General features: G+C 37.8%; 2 protein-coding genes across 2 annotated transcripts in view; one reads left to right on the top strand and one right to left on the bottom strand.

The window, feature by feature from the left end:
* The window catches only part of LOC145484618 (uncharacterized), a 407604-nt gene that overhangs the window by 72175 nt on the left and 316488 nt on the right, over positions 1-18941 (top strand). The gene's annotated exons all lie outside the window — the stretch shown is intronic.
* Positions 3256-17291, bottom strand: LOC145485500 (uncharacterized). Its single transcript, XM_081464163.1, has 13 exons — positions 16738-17291; positions 15507-15775; positions 15177-15280; positions 14250-14321; positions 13733-13804; positions 12773-12844; positions 12347-12418; positions 11653-11727; positions 10949-11023; positions 7837-8042; positions 6547-6672; positions 4262-5812; positions 3256-3773 (listed from the first exon to the last, which is right to left on the bottom strand). The coding sequence occupies exons 1-13, from the start codon at positions 16832-16834 to the stop codon at positions 3256-3258; spliced, it is 3309 nt and encodes a 1102-aa protein (XP_081320289.1). The 5' UTR covers positions 16835-17291.

Genomic DNA, 18941 nt, shown 5'->3' with positions numbered 1-18941 from the left:
GTTTACAAATCAGAAAGTGCCGAAAACGCATAAAACGCTAGCGAAATATGTGAAATCTTGACCAGTCACAACATTAGTCGTTCCAAAGTATTTTATAGCTGATGATGTAATCCGAAAACGTCATTAAGTCAGACGTAACGTTAAAACGGAAAGAGAAATCCGGTAAAAGAAAAACAGGCTTAAAATTACAACCAAAACTTTGTAAAAGAGAGTTTCGATGACAAAACATACATTTATTCACGATCATAGGTAACAGACATGATTTGACGTAGAAACGAACGAACTGCGCATCTAACTGGAAACTGAAACGCAAAGGAAACTCTTAACTACCCCTTCTTGATCGCCGTTTTATTGCCAACGACTGAAAATTGTCCTGCATTCCGATTTTTTCATTGAAATACCTTTGTCAAAAATTTGGTAAGGCATCCTGCAGACCTACACGGCCTAATGTGGTTAAACAATTATTAAACCTAAAATTACGATATGATGTACAGACAGATGACAAACAAGTAACAATTACCTGAATTACATGTTTCTTAGGGTTGGTTTCCACATGAACGCTGCGATCGTTGCAGAAAACGTTTAGCAACCGTTGCAATTTATAAAAATCACTCTCCAGCGATAGCTGAGATCGTTGATCACAGTTTAGTTCTCTCTAACAATCTTTGCGATCGGATTGATCATATGGAAACCGGTAGTCGTAGAGATGGCTAAACTTTTCCTGTGATTATCGCGGCGATTGCAGCGATCGTAGCTATCACTCTGGAATCAAGCCGTTAGAGATAACGTTTACTACGTAAAGTAGCTATCACAGTAAAGACACTCAAACCATGAACACTTGACTTTTTATTGCATTTGTTCGATGACTGTGCAATCTGGGCTCTCGATATTAAACACGCTCTTTTTTAGTGGTTAAACGAGAGACATTCGGTTTCTTTCCTTTTATATATGAGGGGGAGTGGCGCAAGAGGTCGTGGTCTACATTACCTGTGTGTTTCTTGCAAAACACGTATTGTCGCACTAGTTTGCACTTGAATGAAGTGACATTTGTGACTTCAAGTGCTCCGCTCGGACAGGCTCTTTTTTTCCTAATTATCACACTTTACTAAATTAACTTTCAAAGCTCTATTTGCTTCCCAGGCTGTGTATTTTTTCTAACATATAACAAATGAGAATATCCCAATAAATGATAAATTATATTTGAGATAACTAAAGCTGTTTTCTAGCTTGTGCATTATACCATAGCAGAATAAAGTAAGGTAAAAGGTAAAGTCTGCGTACGAGCCAAGTGGCCCATCAGGCAGGAGATTAACCCGGTTTCTGTAGCATGAAGCGACTAAGAGTATTTCTACACCCCCGTGATGGGATGCTAGTCCATCGCTGGGGTGCCTCCAGCATTAAGTTCGCCGGTACTCATTTATATACCTGGGTGGAGAGAGGCACTGTGAGAGTTAAGTGTCTTGCCCAAGAACACAACGCGCTGTCCCTGGCCAGGGCTCGAACCTGGACCGCTTGATCCGGGGTCGAGTGCATTAACCACGCCTCTGCGCCTCGCGTAGCAAAATGGCAGAATAAGTACATGTAGTAATATCGTGATCATGTCAAAATTACCTGACGTGGGGAACGATTTTCATTATTTACCTTCTTTGATTTTGACAAAACGAACAGAAATGTACAAATTAAAGTAATGCCCACTAGATAGTGTAGTAGGGCTGAATTTAGTACACAAGTTATCAACAAAACATCATCGTTAATTCGGTTCTACCATGAGAACTTTACAACGAGCGCCTGGATCTGGGACTTCTACATACCAACTGATATATGTACAATTACTAGACCCCTGGTGCTAACAAACACAATGCTACTTTGAAAGACACGTGATATTGTGTAGTGATATATATTGATGTTAGTGCGTTCAATGAAAGTACGTTTAATGGTGCGTTATAATGTACAATTACCATAAATAATGTGTAGTTCCATATTTATGACCGAATTCTCTATTTGGCGCATTTTATATAGCACATATTTATTACCTGTGTAATAATGGTGAGTTTAACTAAGAACGTTCTCAACGAGGTTTTTATCGGAAGTGGGTAAATATTAAGAAGTTCAAACTCTTCTCATGCACACGTCTTTAACCAATCACTAACACAAAATGCATGGTAATCACTTGCTCTCAATCTCAGCTTCATTTGCTGTGTCTCCTTTGAAGTGACAAAACAAATCTTGGTTTCAACCGATGGCATTTCATATTCTGAGACCAGCCTAGGTCTGAAAGAAACGCAATAAAAATACAAAGGAGTAAGTGCGCGTTTCTTTGGGAAAATCCAGGACTGGATTCTTAAATCCAAAAACGAATTTCGGGTTTCTCTTTTATGCAGATTAATCGCAAGATCACTCGGATCATAGTGCGTCAAAGGAACCGAAGAATCCCCTCTGGGCAAGGATTCTTCGTTTCCTTTTGATGCACCATGATTCAAATGATCTTGGTTTGTTCTGCTTAGTAAAGAAACAAAAAAGATTTGTTTGGGATATTTAAGAATTTAATCTAGGATTTTCCCAAAGAAACGCACTCTAACGTAACATGACTTGTTTTTCCTGACGATCAATGATGTCATTTAACTTTTGCATGTTGATGGCCACACCTTAATTTGGATAATTGATGTGTTCTCTTCTTTCTTAAAACTTCAAGTCTGTTATACCCAACTTAGGAATAGATTCATACATTATCTCGTATGATCTCAGTTACATGCATTTCCTCTTTGAAAAGGAAAGGAAAATATTAAAAAGCTAACGAGGAAACTAATCAGTGCTTTGGGCTGAGTCATTTTAAATAAAAATGAAGACTGCGGGACCCTTTTTGTTAACAATATCAAATTTGTAAGCGTCTCATTGTTTCATCTGGGAATTTAAAAAATGGAAAATGAGTAATAGATTTTGACACGTCCAATTGGCAGAATGTGAGCAAGTTTTAAAACGAAAAGTTCATAACTTACAATTTCTTAATTTTACGAGTCGAATAAAACCCCTTCAGAATCCAAAATCTCTCTAAAACAGATATATATATATATATATATATATATATATATATATATATATATATATATTTTTTTTTTTTTTTTTTTTTTTTTTTTTTTTTTTGAAAAAAAAAAAGACTTAAAGTTCTGGTGAAACACATTTTGAAAATAATATTGCCATGGAAACGTTAAAAACAGTTGACACAACAAAATGTTTCTTGAGATGTTTTAGGGAAATTTACAAAGCTTGACCACCATAGCTTGAATGCTGTTTAATTAAGAAAAGTTTGAAATTAGCGTGGGCCGCTTCTGATCCCTTACTCCGCCTCTCTTGTAACTTAGCGTTCTTTGAACTTACAGATGATGGCTGCCATCTAATCAATCGATCAACCTTATCAGTCACTGCAAGCGTGGATGCCTCAGTTTGTGTCTCTTTATCACATTCTGCGTTGTTGTACTTAACGACTTTACGGTTTCGTTTCTGTATTTCTTTCGTGTGATCATCACCAAGTTTGTCTTTTTCATAAGTTAGAGTGATGCTCCTAGGCCCACTATCTCCCGCAGTAGCGGCAATGGAGGCCTTTTCCATTACTCCAGTTTGCGTTTGAGAGTTTACGGTATTCTCATTATCCAGAGCGTGGATTTCTCCATGCAACTCATTCAAAGGTAGAAGCAAAGCGAGACAGCAAGAAAACGACCAATGTGGGCTGTTGCACCACTCCCTAAAATACTGATACAGGAACATAAGGCTTTGTACTGAAAGGAAAACAGATGGTTTTTTTTTTCGCTCAGTAGGAGTCGATTGCCTATAACATATTTGAGAAAATGGCTCACTTGACAATACCATGGTGTACTGTTAAGAACAACTGTTAAGAAGAGGGCAGTTACCGTAATACCGGTGGATAAGTTATGCCTAAAAATCGGACGTAAAATTGCTCCCAATGCAGAAAGTATTACGGTAGATCTGTATTGATTAGGCTTTCCCACTGAAACAGGAAGGCAATTCCACCATCTCATTATCCGAAACAACGTCAGTGAGTACGAGTATGACGTTTACTTAACACTGTACTTTTAAGATTCAAATTCAAATTCAAATTCAAATACCATTGCCAAACTGCAAGGCTACACATTTGTGACATTTTGCAAGTATATGGGACGATCATTTAAAAAGATATTGCTTAACCAGACGTTTATGGTATAGACTTCTGCTTAACCTAATTAAATGCTTAATATTAATATCTCACCAACAAGTAAGCCAATTACAAGAGTATTTACTCCAAATATGAATGCCTTCAGTGCCACTGCTTCCGTATGTGGGTCAGTCGAGTCTGGTACATTCTCCGCTGGGATTCTGCTGACAGCTCCAATACCCAGGTTGACAACAGTAACCGCCAGGGACGTGGACATCAATCTGTTCTCGAACGTGTCCTGTATAGGTTTGGTCCAGGAGAAAAGCACTCCATACATGCCAGCGATGATCCATGCCAAGCCAATATAGGACCTGCTCTCTTGACCGACGAGAATGAGACCACATGTAAGGACTACTTTACGAGACGTCTCAATCAGTTCCCAGTACCAAGAAGAAGTTTTGTAGTTTTCGAAAAGAAAACGCAGTCCTGTGATAGTTTCCGTAGATGACCCTGTATCATCTTCTGCTGTGGTCAATATTACTCTTCGTAGTCTCCAAAGGGCAATGAATGAGGCGACAGGTAAGGCAAGGATGTATGCGGTGGAAATGTATGCCACGATAAGCAAATGGTTGTACTTTGGACCTTGACACTGTATGCTGTAATCGGCTTTGAGGTACTCGTTACATAACTCTTCTTTTTCATCTCTGCAGAGTTTCCGGCAAGCGAATGGAAGGACACTGGTAGTCTTGGAAAAGGTGCTTAGATAAGTTACATACAGGAAGAAAAACAAATTTCGGTACACCAGTGCTTTTGTCTGTGAGATTTTCTTGGACTTTTCTGCGTTCTGCAACCTTCCGTTTCTTAAAATTATCATCTTATGGACGCTGTAAACGACTCCAGAAGCGGTAATGATAATAATATTCATTGTCATAAGAACACACAAATTTCCAAAAGCATTCACGTGTATCTTCGGGAAAAGGCAATGAAAGGGTGCTATCTGTAGTAAATTCATTTGGAGTATACCCGAATACTTGGCGATAACGTCTAGGGAGCCTGGCCATTTAATGTACGAAAACACTTCAAGTAAACCATGTGTAACCTGATAGAAGCCGATGACGATCTTAAGTTTGGACAAAAACATGTCAATCATGTGGTGACTTCGATCCTTTTTTACTTTTCTTTTAGTTTTCCACACCAAAAATACAACGGTTATAAGTAAAACGCCAGCTACGATGAATAACTGCCCAAGAATCCACTTTTTTGATGGACACTGGTTGCAGCTTTGCAACTGCTTGAAGTATCCTGAACTGCAAACTGCACAGAGTGGACCTTCGTATCCATTCTCGCAAGGTGAATCCAAACCCCCTTTACAAGAGTCTTCCATTGGGCAATCATAAGGTGTTGGAAGTGGATAAGGATATTGTATGGAGAAGTCATCTGACAATGGTTGAGATGTCAAGAGGTTTTTTATAAAATATTTGTAGCGAAGTTTGTATGTCTCGTTCCGCCATTGCCACCAATGTCCAGATTTCAAAGTCGCGTAATCATTTATACAGAGCAGACCGCCTTGTCCACATTTGTGACATTCGGCGAACACGTGGATTCGATAAAATCCTTCCAAACATGGGCAAGCACGATATCCAGCAAAGAAGTCAGTTTCCGTTCCTAATGAAGATTTTAAGTAATGTCAGCGTTGCTAAATGAGCGAAGACCTTCAAGCATGTCTCCAGTGTAAAAGACGTAGACACAATTCGTATTATTTTGAAGTAATTTAATTAAAGCACTGTTTACCCGTCGGTAGATTTACCACCTATGGCACGAGTTAAAATAACACTGTTTGAAATGATTTGCGATTTACTCGAAATCATACAGAACTTGGCTCGCACAAAATCATTTTTTACCGACTTCGAGCTTTTTCGCTTTTTCCAAAACACTGTACCAAAAAGTCAAATCTATTTTAATTTCAAAAACTGAGTGCAAATGTTACTGTATCGAGATGCTGTAGGTTGGACAGAACAGTATTTAATATACCAAACAAGAATAAGATAGCCAGTGATTGTAACTCTTTTATGCTACTGAAGCAACTGTTGTTAAAATGACCAAGCAAGCTAAATTGCATGACCTATCTCGCGATTAGAGACATCACAATTTAGAGAGTTGTTTAACAAATTTAAGCTTAACAATCTTAAGAAATTCATTTTGACTGTATTGATTCCTAATTATCTGATAGGTAAAATATTTATTGGACCCTTTAAACAAATATCAAAACTTGGTTTAAAGTACTATTTCCCCTGGACGATTTTCCCAACACTTGCAGGATTTTTTAAACAGTGGATACACGGACGTACTTTGGACTAATCAAGTTTGCATACAATCAGGCAGCTTCGTAGACAATTTACCTTGTGGACAAGCCTTACAATCCAGCACTGATTTTCCTGGTTTTCGATCAAATGGAACATAGGAACCATTTGGACATTTTTTGCAGTTTTGGGCCACGTACCCGAGATCGTCAGAGTAAAATCCTCCTGCAAGATAGTTGATTTGCTTTCGTGAACAATCCCTAACTTACGACTGATTATAACAGCCATCTTTAATACATTCATGTGTCGTGGCCAATCGCGATCAATCACTTTGACTGACAGCCCGTTATTGAGAATGTAGTGGGTTGTGTTCTTCCCCTGCCTAAACGTACTTCTCAGAATAAAAACTAGCGATAAAAAAACGACGTATCGATCTCCCTGAGATCATTTTCAAGTCGTAGAAAAAGCGAATGAAATATACATATATAATCTAAGAATATTTACATTCGGCCAATTCCGCGCGAAGGCAACTTGGGGAATTGGCCGCAAAATTGGGATGGATATTCGCCCAGTGTATACAAGCCGTAAGATCGGTCACGAGATAAAACCAAAAGAAAAGAAGCAGCCTATCACTAACCAGCAACGCCTTGTTTACTATTACAAGTGCATGTGGTTTGTGCGATGCAAACTATGTCGGGTATACGTGCCGACACCTCTATCAGCGCGTTGAGGAACACAAAGGATCGTCTTCAATCAGGAATCACATTAAAGAGCAACATGGAACAGTACAAACAAGGATTTTTGTGACTTTAATCTGAATTTATCTCACATAATGGCAGCCGTAGACTCTTTTTTGGCAAATATTTAAGAAATAGAAAGCATCTTCAGTATTTCTGTCTAGCTACACAAACACGAGTGGATCGGATCGGAAGTTCAGGAGAACTTAAAATGCTATGGGAACACGAGGGAGCAGGCAAGTGTCTCCACAACCTTTTCGAGTTCTTGCAAGCTTTCACGAGTGTTTCTGTAACTCAGTCATCGAAACACTGCGAGAAATAGAAAGGAAAATCGCTTGTCCAGTTAGATTCATAATAACCTAAACTCTTTTTGCTCGTGCTATCATTACTTCAACAGCTCCTGCTAGTTCTGTTACTACCAAATATAATTACCGGCCTTTAGCGCGCTCTTTCCTAGAGGAAGTTTTTAACTTGATTGTCAAATGTCTGGATCCTCGTGCAAAAAAAAAAAAAACACCCGCCCCCTCCCCCCCGCCCCCCTACAAAAGATGTAAGCCTTGCTAGATCCCTTGGTTTGTCATTATATTTTACTCAACTATATTACAATGACCCTAATCTGCAAAAACGTTACCAAGAACAGACAATAAGATACCTGGAGGGCATTCAATGCATCCTTGTTTTCCTCTTGAGGAAGAGTTTGAAAATGTTCCCAGGGGACATGGTAAAAACAAAGAATAATCTGTCCGATTAACTGGTATTCGTCTGAATCCCGAGGCCAACAAGGCAGTAATATACCATTCACTATATAAATCAGTTAAATCAACTTTGACAGCTTCTGTTGAGGAATTAACGGGATTCCTAGGAGATGAAAATATATTTATTAATTCAATTTGATCTCCATTCTTTATTGGTGCCAATCAAGAAGACCTGGAAATAAGAGCTGCTGAAGAAATAGAATAAGGACTTAGGACTTAGTTGTGTTGCATGCGGCCCATTTTTCCGTATATATAACAGGTCAACTGCATCTGTCCACTAATTTAAAAAGCCATTTCTGAATATGAAAATGAATTTGATTATAATTCCAATTATGTTTGTAATAATGATAATTAAATTAACAAGGATTAGACTTAGGATAATAAAGATAACATTGTGATTCGGAGTAAGGCTAGCTGATCGACAGCAGGCTATTCTTTAGTTCAGGAAACAAATTATTGTGTATAACAACCCTTTTCTTTCTTAAAAATATACTGACAGATATATTATAACTTCCTGGTTGAGAGAATAATATTTCAATGTTCCTGGTATTCTATTCCATAGGAGGCTGCAAAATATGATATTAGAAAGGCAAATTCAGCGACAGCTCTTGACAGCGGATCTTAGCGAAAGAGGAGTAGCTGCGTTGTGGGTCAGGGAAAATAACAAGCCAGGTGCAACATCCAGGATCATTATCATGATCAAAATTAATTTAATGTCAAAGTTGTTTAAAAAGAGTGATTGTAGATGGCAGTCCTATATTCACGATGGTATTTTTATTTTAATTAATTCAACAACTTAAAGAAATCGAGTTTGAGACAAGGCAGTAAAATTAATCCCAGCACCTTATAGGAACTGAAAAATCGATATGCAGTAGCTGGCTTTTGAATTCCATGTATGTGTTTTCTCATTGAAGATTTTAAGCTGGTTCGCTTAGTTTAAAATGCGTAATGTCGGTCTCGATTTGTATAACCCACGTAGCCAATTTCGCAAAGACCACATTTGAATTCGTAAATTTTCGATGGAAAGTGTTAATTTATGCAAATGTATGACGCGTTCTCCAGATGTTCTCGCCTAAAAGCCGCATCCTCGATTTTAAAAAAATTGAGTAAAAAGGTGCTGCTTATCCGCCGTTGATTACGGTATTCTTGTGTTTTCCTTAATTAACTCTTGGTAATGATGTTAGATATATTGAAGCGTTACTTTAAATGAGTCACGTTACTTCTGATATTTCATTAATAACTTCTTATTAACCGAGAGTGAGGTGTTTACGGGAACATTTCAAGCCAATATCATGCCGTATTGACCGAGCGATAGCGATAGGTTTGAGATTTTCCCGTAAAGACCGAACGTTCGAGGTTAATAAGTTGTTTATCATATGGCTTTTTGCTTTGTTTTTACAGGCCCCTAATCGGCATTACAGGAGAATAATGCCCTTTAGTTAGCCAGTTACAACGCGAGTTAGATCGGCTACAAACACAAGCCATATGGTAGAATAATTTAACGAATCAACTGATCATTTGACCTCCTAGACCTGGGAATCTGCTTTTCAGGACTTGAAATGTGCAACCCCAGCTAAAAGTTTGCAATGCAAAGACTCAATCGAGCAAGTTCAAAATTTGAAATTACTTCTGACATTTCTTGTACAATGGTTTGACAAGCAACTTTGTTGTGAACATATTTTATAAAATTTATGTTAATTTATTGATGTATGGGCATATCGTAGTCACGTGATCTTTATTGCACCATCAAGTAACCCGACACGCGGGAAATTCTTATAATTATCGATTATGACATTCGACTATTAAACATGTTCAGTTGTGTTTACTAAAAACTTCGAATTCGTCCATTTGATCTCATCTGTGAGTCAGTATATATTCAGAAGTGATACGTTACAGTTTTAAATCTTGCAGACGAAAGCCACTGAAGGAATCGTAGCTCAATGTTTTAAGCTTCGTTCGTAGCAAAAATCTGTGGGAATGTAAGTACAGATAAATGTTGAAAGACGTGGTTAATGCTCCAGGAAAATATGGACACGATTCGACGGAACAAGTGTTATCAGCTTCGTGAGGAAATGCAAAAAACATCTTATGGTTAAGCCTCACGAAAACTGGTATGAAAAAGCTTGAAATGAAACAAATAAAACTATTTAATTTCTGTTATTTGAATTTTTTCAAACCTGCTCGAATTGTGTACAACCGAATCCATGGCTACAATCCTGGGCTGGGTTGTTCGAAAGTCGGTTAATACTAACCCTATAGATTAAACCGAAGTAACATTTTTCTCGTGGAAAGATTTTTTCACTTCTTATGTTGAGATATTGAGATTACTCATGCTCAAAACCGAAGGACAAACAACATAAACAGAAATCATCACCGAAAAGCTACAAAACTGAAATAACCGGCTTTGAACAACCCCACCCTGATGAGAAGGCGCTGGAGGGGGATTTGCCACGTCATCCAAGATGCCTTCATCGTCACGACCACCCTACACTGGACGCCAGAGGGAAAGCGACGGAAGTGAAGGAGGGACTGCCGAATGATCACGTGGCGGCGGACGGTGGAGACTGAAATGAAGCAGATAGTAGAAACGTGGCACGGTAATCAAGTCATATCAAAGGACCGGCAGATGTGGAAGGGTTACGTTGCTGCCCTACACGCCACCCGATGTAATTGGCATAGCATGAGTTAGTAGAGAGAATTTTTTTAAAAAAACAGTTATTTTTCAGATAACAAAATAAATGCTTTTCACAATTTTTTTTTTTTTTTTTCATTCTGCGGATTACGTATCAGAGTGGACTCTTTTTACATTTCTGAACAGGACGCATGTCACATGTTAGTAAATGGCCCAGCTCTCCAGGAGTCCTTCCGTAGCTCGGTGATAAGAGCATTCTACTAAGTCATTGGAATTCTTAGCCATCTCGGTCATGTCATAAAGTGAAGTAACGTTGGCAGTAGATTAATTAACGCATGCTACAATGCGTAAATAGTAGATCTGTTAGGAAACCTTACATTCTTAATTGAGCAACAGAACGAACTTTAAATGCCTCGGGTTCTATCGTCTTTATAGGATTATCCGAAAGTAATCTACAAAATTAACAGCAGAAAAAAGAAACATCAATGTAATTACTGACTAATTTATATGTGCAGGTTCTTAGAATCTCTTTAAAACGACTTGAGTATAAATCCCTTACTGATGTCTACTGCATGAATGTTCCCATAATTAAACTGAACTTGATGGTTGATCCTAACCAAATCAGCTTGGGTCATGTTTTTTTTATAAATACCAATTACTGTATGCAGCTGAGAGCAATATATTTCAGTGCTAATTAATAGATTGATATTACACAGTGTAAGACTACAATACAGTATTTTGTACTTTCGGGGGTAGGACATCACACTGCCTCTCGTGCAAGAGACACATGAAACCTTGCTTTCCTCCGTAAAAGCGTGTATCGAAACACGCCCATCGATATCCGGTCCATGCAAACAGGGGAGTAGCGCATTCACATCTCGTTGGCTTTACTTGATGAAAGAACTGGCAATAGAAAATGTTCCACCCCTTTTATATAACGCAGCCTAAACATTTAAGGGATTTTGAAAATCGTCCAAAGCTCATTATAGTGAAATTGTGTTTGTTAGTAAAGTTTCATTGATAAACTTTCTCGCAGATCCCTTTCTGGGCCAACTAGTTTTTTTTTTTTTTTTTGACGTACAGGCATGTCAGTTGTTTATCCAGGTTTGAAAATATTCCAACAGGTAAAAGAGTAATGGCGTTGAAGGATAAATCCCTGTGAAAGTAAAATTTCAGAACGGCTGTCAGCAAAAACCGATCACTGAGTGTCAGGAGCTGAGAAATCGATTCCTTCGTTTCTCGGCCATATATACCTAGAAGGTTTGTTTCGGGAAGTAGACTTCAATGTTCATTTTAAGAAAATCAGATTTCGTGTTTGAACTCACGAATTGGACAAATTATAAAACAACAAATTCACTCCGCTGACAAATCGCACAGAGAGGCTTGAACAATCTCTGTTAACAGAAAAACTCTCATGTTATGACATGTTTTAGATATTTTAAACGGTGTGATTAAACAAGTGTTGCGCCGCAACGGTTTTGCCGCAGAGACCGAATCAGATTAGTTTTGAAATGCGGTGTTTCGATTTGACGAGGCCCGCTACAGCGGTAAAGTTATCGTCAAGTGTTCGATAAAGAGGTTCCCTGTGATAAAAAAATTCTCCTAACATCTTTGTTGCTAAGGCAGACTACACCAGGCTCTTCTTTGAATTTGCGTAACTTTTCTGTATTCCTTGAGAGAGGTGGAAGGGCAAAGTCGAGAGCTCATAATATGAAGTTGTGCCTATTGTTGAGTTAGAGCTAATTATGTGAACTCTTCTTCACAGTTTTACTTACAAAACAAACAATTGTCGCAGATTAGCAAACACTCCTTCAGGCAGAAATGCGATGGCATTTGAAGACAAAGACCTGTGAAAAGTATCTCTTTATAATAGACCATATTTGTATTCCCGGCATTGGACTGGAAATAGCTTGCAACTGAGGCTAACGCGGGGAGTCTTTCCAAATGCAAATGACATTAATCTCTTTTTCATATTCCCCCGCATGAGCCTCGATTGCAAGCTAGTTCGATTCCAGTCCAATACCGATAATACGAATATGACCTATTGAAACGGCACCATAACACTTCCGGAGTCTTAAGTTGCACGATTAAGTTATTCATTTTGATTTTCACTTATGTGCAGCAAAATAAATTACATAGAAAAGAAGTTTATTAATGGGGCGTCGTCCAATAGCAAAACAAGGGTACTTCTTTTCACTTACAAGACAAACAGTTCTGTAAGTTGAGCAAACACTCCGTCAGGCAAAAATGTGATGAGGTTAGACGATAAATCCCTGTGGAAAAGTAAGCATTTAGAAAAGTACGCATTTAGATTCTTTGGTTTATATATGTTAAATTATGAAGCAAGCTTTCGATTTTTGGGGTAGAGTTTTGCTTTTTTCAGTCCTAACATGCGATCGATTGAAACCGGCAAAATGAAATATGATCTTATAGTTTTAACAGTGCTTTTTTTGCTACAGTTATCAGTTCCGAAATTTGTTTGTTCCTTTGTTCATTTGTTTATTGCCCTTTTCCTTCCTCCCTCCCTTCCTTTCTTCTTTTATTTAATATTTATTAGTTTGCTACCTTGTTTATTTTACTAACCTATTTGCTTGTTCATTTATCCAATCAACAACAACAACAAAAACATTCATTTATACCAAAAAGGAAATAAAGAAGAATACATTAATTTTGAAGCTTACACAAATATGGTATTAGCTGCTTTTAACAACCATACCGCTAAAAAAATTGAGCAGCTATCTATAGGATACTATTGACAATATAATAAAGTATAAATGTAGAGAAGAAAAATAAATAAGTCCATATTAATATGACTGTATGATTTCCCTTATTAAAGTTTTCTTGAGAGCTAATCCGTGGTGAGACTTAATTTCTTCCCTCAATGAGTTCCAAGATTTTGCACCTTATTTATTGACTTGTTTTTTTTCCTTACAGATTCGTTGGATAAAAAAAAATAGTTGCAAAGGCTATCACAGTGACACGTGACTTATCACTACTTCCACTGTAGATTAAACCATCTGACAAGACACCACTTTCCATAATATGAGCTAATGGTTTCCTCTTTTCATTTTGGATTCATTGAGTTCGTTTAAATGATGAATTTGATTCACAAGATACGTTCGAGTGTAGAATTCTATTCTGGTATATTTCTTTTCACCTACAGAGTTCGTAGTTTTGTAAGTTTAGCAAACACTCCATCTGGTAAGGACTTGATCATGTTGGAAGACAAATCCCTGTGAAAAGTGTGGAAACCTCAGCAAACACAATCTCAGATTAAATATGGTTATGAAACCGGCCTTTACTTTTCTTTATGAAAGCATACAATCGCTTACTACAGAACAATTGTTTTCACTCAAAATCTCACATATAAAGAAGGTTTTTTAGCTGAGCAATGTCTTTGTTTTCCGAACATATAACTGTTTTATTTTATTATTATTTGTTCTTTCTTTTTTTTTTTTTTTTTTTTTTTGCGATAGCGGTACAGGTTTCGAGTGTTAATAAAGGCATGCGCTAAGGCCTTGTTTTAGTTCCTCATTTTCGTGATTGCTCCACTAGCTTTCGATCACGTGAAGGTTTACGTCATGAAATAAAAGAAAAAAATAATTGCTTGGAGACAAGAAGACGCGAAAGGTTACTAAATAATTGTAAAGTTAGTTAGGCGGTGTTTTTCTCTCGTACAGGTACTTAAGATATATCAGGTCCGTAAAAATCCCATCAGGTAAAATTGCAATGGCGTTGGAAGACAAATTCCTGTAGAAAAAAGTATCATTCAGGATTTAAAACAATTTGAAATATTATTGGAAGAAAAACCGCTGTCAAGCGGTCAAAATAAATTATTCAAAAAACAAAGCCATAAACGAAAAGGAGAAATAACACAAAACAAACTCATGGTTTCCCTTGACCATTCTTTCTGCCGAGTTAAAGTTAACACATTTTATAAATTGTAACTTAACAAACTGTCGCGACGCGAATTTATGTATACAAATAACACAGGTGCATATAAAAACATGTACATTGCATGCCACTATTCGTCTTAGGTCGCTGGATAAATATAGTAGTTTACGCGGTAAAAAGTGCGTTCGCTGAATTTTTTTTTTTTTTTTTTTTTTTTGAATAACAAAACTATGGCCACTCTTGCAATTTCTTGTGCAATGTGGTTCTATTTTAGTCTACTAGGCCTGCAGACTCGCTTGCTAAGAATCAGATATTTCGCGCGATCTCGAAAGTCAATTGTTAAGAATACAACTTGAAGCAGTCTAGCTGATTATGAACACTTGGATAGCAAGCCCAGTTAAGGTGGTAGCCAAAGAGAGGGTTCAGGGACTGGGCTATGGACCCTGTGACTGATCTCTAACAGTTTAATACTAAATTTCCCTTTGTAGTTGGATGGTTACGATAAAATGAGAATATAACAAGGAGAGCATCACTCCCTCCCGGTAGAAGTCCTCATTTTGATAAAGGTAAAATCTTTCATGCGAAATCTTCTTAAATGAAAATAATGATACCGTTTTATTACCATTTTGTTGGCATAATATCAGTATGAAGTATGACTGAATGGACGGACGTATGGATCATCGATAGGTTAAAGTAGCGATTCAGTCTTACATGGTTTCAGTCACTATAGAAAAACAGTCCATAATATCCACAGCTGATGTTACATTCATACAAGAAAAAGTATTCCCTGTGTCAGGATGCCATTCATAAAAGCACTGTGATCCACAGTCTAGCAAAATTAAAAATAACGATACTTGTTATTTGAATAAATATATGTCAACAAAATGGATTAGAAACAATCAGGACAGTCAGTTTACTGGTTTTCAACTTCACCTAATTGTGTGAGTAGAGTATATTGTATGCACAGATCAGAACAAAGCATTTCAACAACAGAACTCCAAATAAAGCATTAAGCATTAAGCATTAAAGCACAGAGCAAACTTCAATTAAGATATTTTTGCAAAAAGTCATCAACTTACTGATGAAAATAACTGAGAACTCTCTGGTGTCAGATCCGTGCCTGCTGTTGGCCTCACAGGTGTAATTTCCTTCCTCGTAAAACCTAACGGTTGCGCTGCTTCTTGTGTTCACCAACACTGTAGAGTTCCTTATTATTGCTGTGTGTATGGGAGGTGTTCCAGTCACCGGAAATGACACTCTGTAACTCGGGAAGATCCGCAAAACTGCAGCTGGTAATATTATTTTCGGTGCTATAATTGTAAAAATAATCCGAATTACAAATTAAATACCTCTACTCTGGGCAGATTCCTTGTCACCAACCCGTATTTATTACTTCCAACATTTTTTTTCTTTGAATGTAAATTACAATATTTAGAGGGGAAGCCACTTCAGCCTCAGGTGGTTTTCATGCGGGTCCCCTGTCCTGGTCGAACTGGAATTTGGAGGTGTTGGTTATCGCGGAAGGAGAACGCGGAGAAAAACCCGAGAGCAAGGCGAGAACCAACAACAAACTCAACCCACATATGGCACCGGGCAGGAATCGAACCCGGACCACATTGGTGGGAGGCGAGCGTTCTCACCACTGCGCCATCTCTGACATGGTGACTTCATATATAACGTGATAATTACATCAATATATCCAAATAACCGCCATCCTAGAATCGGCATCTTAGATTTATGTATTTTTCCAACAGTCACCGAACAAGTAATCCAAATCAATTAGGTGGCAATGCTAAAAAGTCCTACAAATTAAAAACTACTGGATAAAGTTAATTTTATGAAGAAAAACGAGCAGATTTCAAATTTGGACAAATTTCGTGGAAATATCTAGTTTCGAATGCAACGGCTTTTCATGCGCAGAATGGTTGCGAGAAATTTCAGATAAAGTTACAGGTTGACAGCTTTTATGCTTTTAAACGCTGTAAGTCCGTGCGAATGGATATACCGGTCTGAACAGGGTTCATCGAACCAATAAAAACGCAAGGCTGACGTTCACCTCAACAAGCTCAAAAAGCTAGCCATTTTTGTTGGTTGTGAACGATAAAATTTCGGTCCATTTTGTTTATTTATTTTGCAAGGATCGTTGAATGTCATCGTAGTCGGGAATGACGACAGGGAAAGCTGCGATCGTTTGTTAGGACAGTTTTTGAAAGAAGCAGTAGCACTCACAGGAGATAAAGAGAAAACCGAAAGACAAATTTTACATAAATACCTCTTGCAGGCGGAGGTCGTGGTGGGCGGAAGCCGTATTGGTGTTGGCGCGGTATTAGTGCTAGCAAAATCATGCTGAATAAGTATATTGTCTCCATCACAAGTAAACTGGTACACGGTTACTTTCCACCTCGCATTCCTGTAGATGGAAAAGATAATGTAACTTATACGGGAAATCACTGTTTAATAATAATAATAAATAATAATAATAAACTAATATTAACATGAAGCCGAAACATCTCTAGCCCGCAGTGCAGGATGGCGAACGCGTATTTTGGGCGCGCGAGTGCATATTATTGTATTAGGCCGCCATGTTGGATTTGGTAACTTTGGATTTGGTAACTGATTTGTGGAGGGTTGGGGCGAGGGAAAATTTGTCGAGGTACTCGAAGACATGAAGTGCCTAACCCTCTACCGGTCAAGCACCCAACTACAATCCAAGATGGCGGCATCGAAAACCTGGTTTATCGAGTGTGCTGTTCCAAAATAACGCCTGCATTGCAGGTTGAAAAATCTCGGACAGAACTGAAGTAACTCGTGATGCTCAGCTTACATTACCACAAACCCGCGAGGAAAAGCAATATAAACTATCACAACTGAAATATAAGTCAACAAAGAACTAGTCTCCTTCGCAGCCGTTTTTTGGGGGAGCGTTGCGTGACATCCCAAAAAACGGCTGCGAAGGAGACTAACAAAGAACTTGTACGAGAATCAATTTATCAGCAGAGTAACCTGAAACTCAAATAGTCAGCACGACTGGCAAAATTCGTTTGAAGTTCTTACCCAAATTTCTAACTGCAAGGTGCTATCTAGACTTGTTTGGATATCTGAAGTATTCCTTAACTGCGCTAGCTTAACTTTTTCTTCCTTTAGTGAAATATTGCCTTCGCTTAAAACGAATGTCTTGAAAATAGTTAAATCATCTGTCAAATTATTTTCTTGACAGCCACCAGATGGGAATTTAAAAGAGACTGCAAATGCATCGAAGCAAGAATTACGTTATAATTGATGCATTCATCCATTGTTAACTTATGGTAAACTCCAAGCCCGGCAAATTTATTTTTGGATGATTGCTTTTGACAGAGAGCAAATTATCGACGGAAACGTACAGCACCATGATTTCTCAAATATGAATAATTTCATACATACTTCACATGATTTCTTTTCTTACCTTTGTTATATTTTCTTGCATACTTGCCAGTATAAAAAAATCAACTGGGCAATTTCGTGCGAAAGATCTAGAAAATAATCATAAAAACTGATTGAGAAAACATGTTTAATATTTCTATTCATTGAGTACAGGCGCAGTTGGTGTTGTGTGTTTTCTTGATGATTGTCCAGTTTCCTCCAACTTTTTTTGGTAACAGCGTCAAATCGATCACTAACAGTGGGTTTTCACATATTCATTAAAAGCTGCTCTCTTTAGTAGAGCCGCGGTGTATGCAATCCATGGACCGTAATTGATATGATTAGAGTACTGGAGGAGAGACTTTGGTCTCAAAGAAGAGCGAAAAACATCTGTTGGAACAAACTTCCTTGTAGCTAACAAGCTACTCTGTAAATTCGAGGTTAAATAAAGTATATGTATGTATGTATGTTGGCCAGCATGATAGTGTTTCTCTCTATAGCTTGAGCACTCCCGAACCGCTCGTCGCTTCCTGAGTCCGACTCGAAAAGACAGCTTAAATCAGAGAGGCTGCTAATCTCGAAAAGAGTTATGGCAAAGTTTGAATAAGACCTGGCAGTTATAATCATTCATTGTATTTCATCCATGAATATATGTTATTTAACTGACTGGGGGCAATATTGAGGAGTGTGGTATTTTCATTTGGCAGTTTCATAAGCCCAAAGGGACCAAACAACCCAGTGGGGCGGAGTAAATTAATATTATAATAAATCAACTGCAAAAAAGCTGTATTTTTATTTAAAATAACACTGGGCGTTTTACTTACAAATAGTTGTATCAACAACCTTGGAGTTGAAGCATGACAATACTGTATTCTTTTGCAGCGAAATTACACATTCATTTTGTCAGTAAGGATAGAAACCGGCTAATCTCCTTTAAAAATTTTTCTTGTTACCAAACAATAATAAATTGGTTCAAAGGTTCCCGACGTGAGCGCTAGCCATATAAAATAATTAAACCAAGGACATATGCCTGTGAATCTCAGTCAATCAAAGGGCTCAAAGTTCTCGAGTACTGAA

This window comes from Orbicella franksi, chromosome 4, assembly GCF_964199315.1.
Source record: "Orbicella franksi chromosome 4, jaOrbFran1.1, whole genome shotgun sequence".
NCBI classification, from domain to species: domain Eukaryota; kingdom Metazoa; phylum Cnidaria; class Anthozoa; order Scleractinia; family Merulinidae; genus Orbicella; species Orbicella franksi.
Note: the sequence above shows the minus strand (reverse complement) of the source record. Positions and strands in the feature narration are given on the sequence as shown.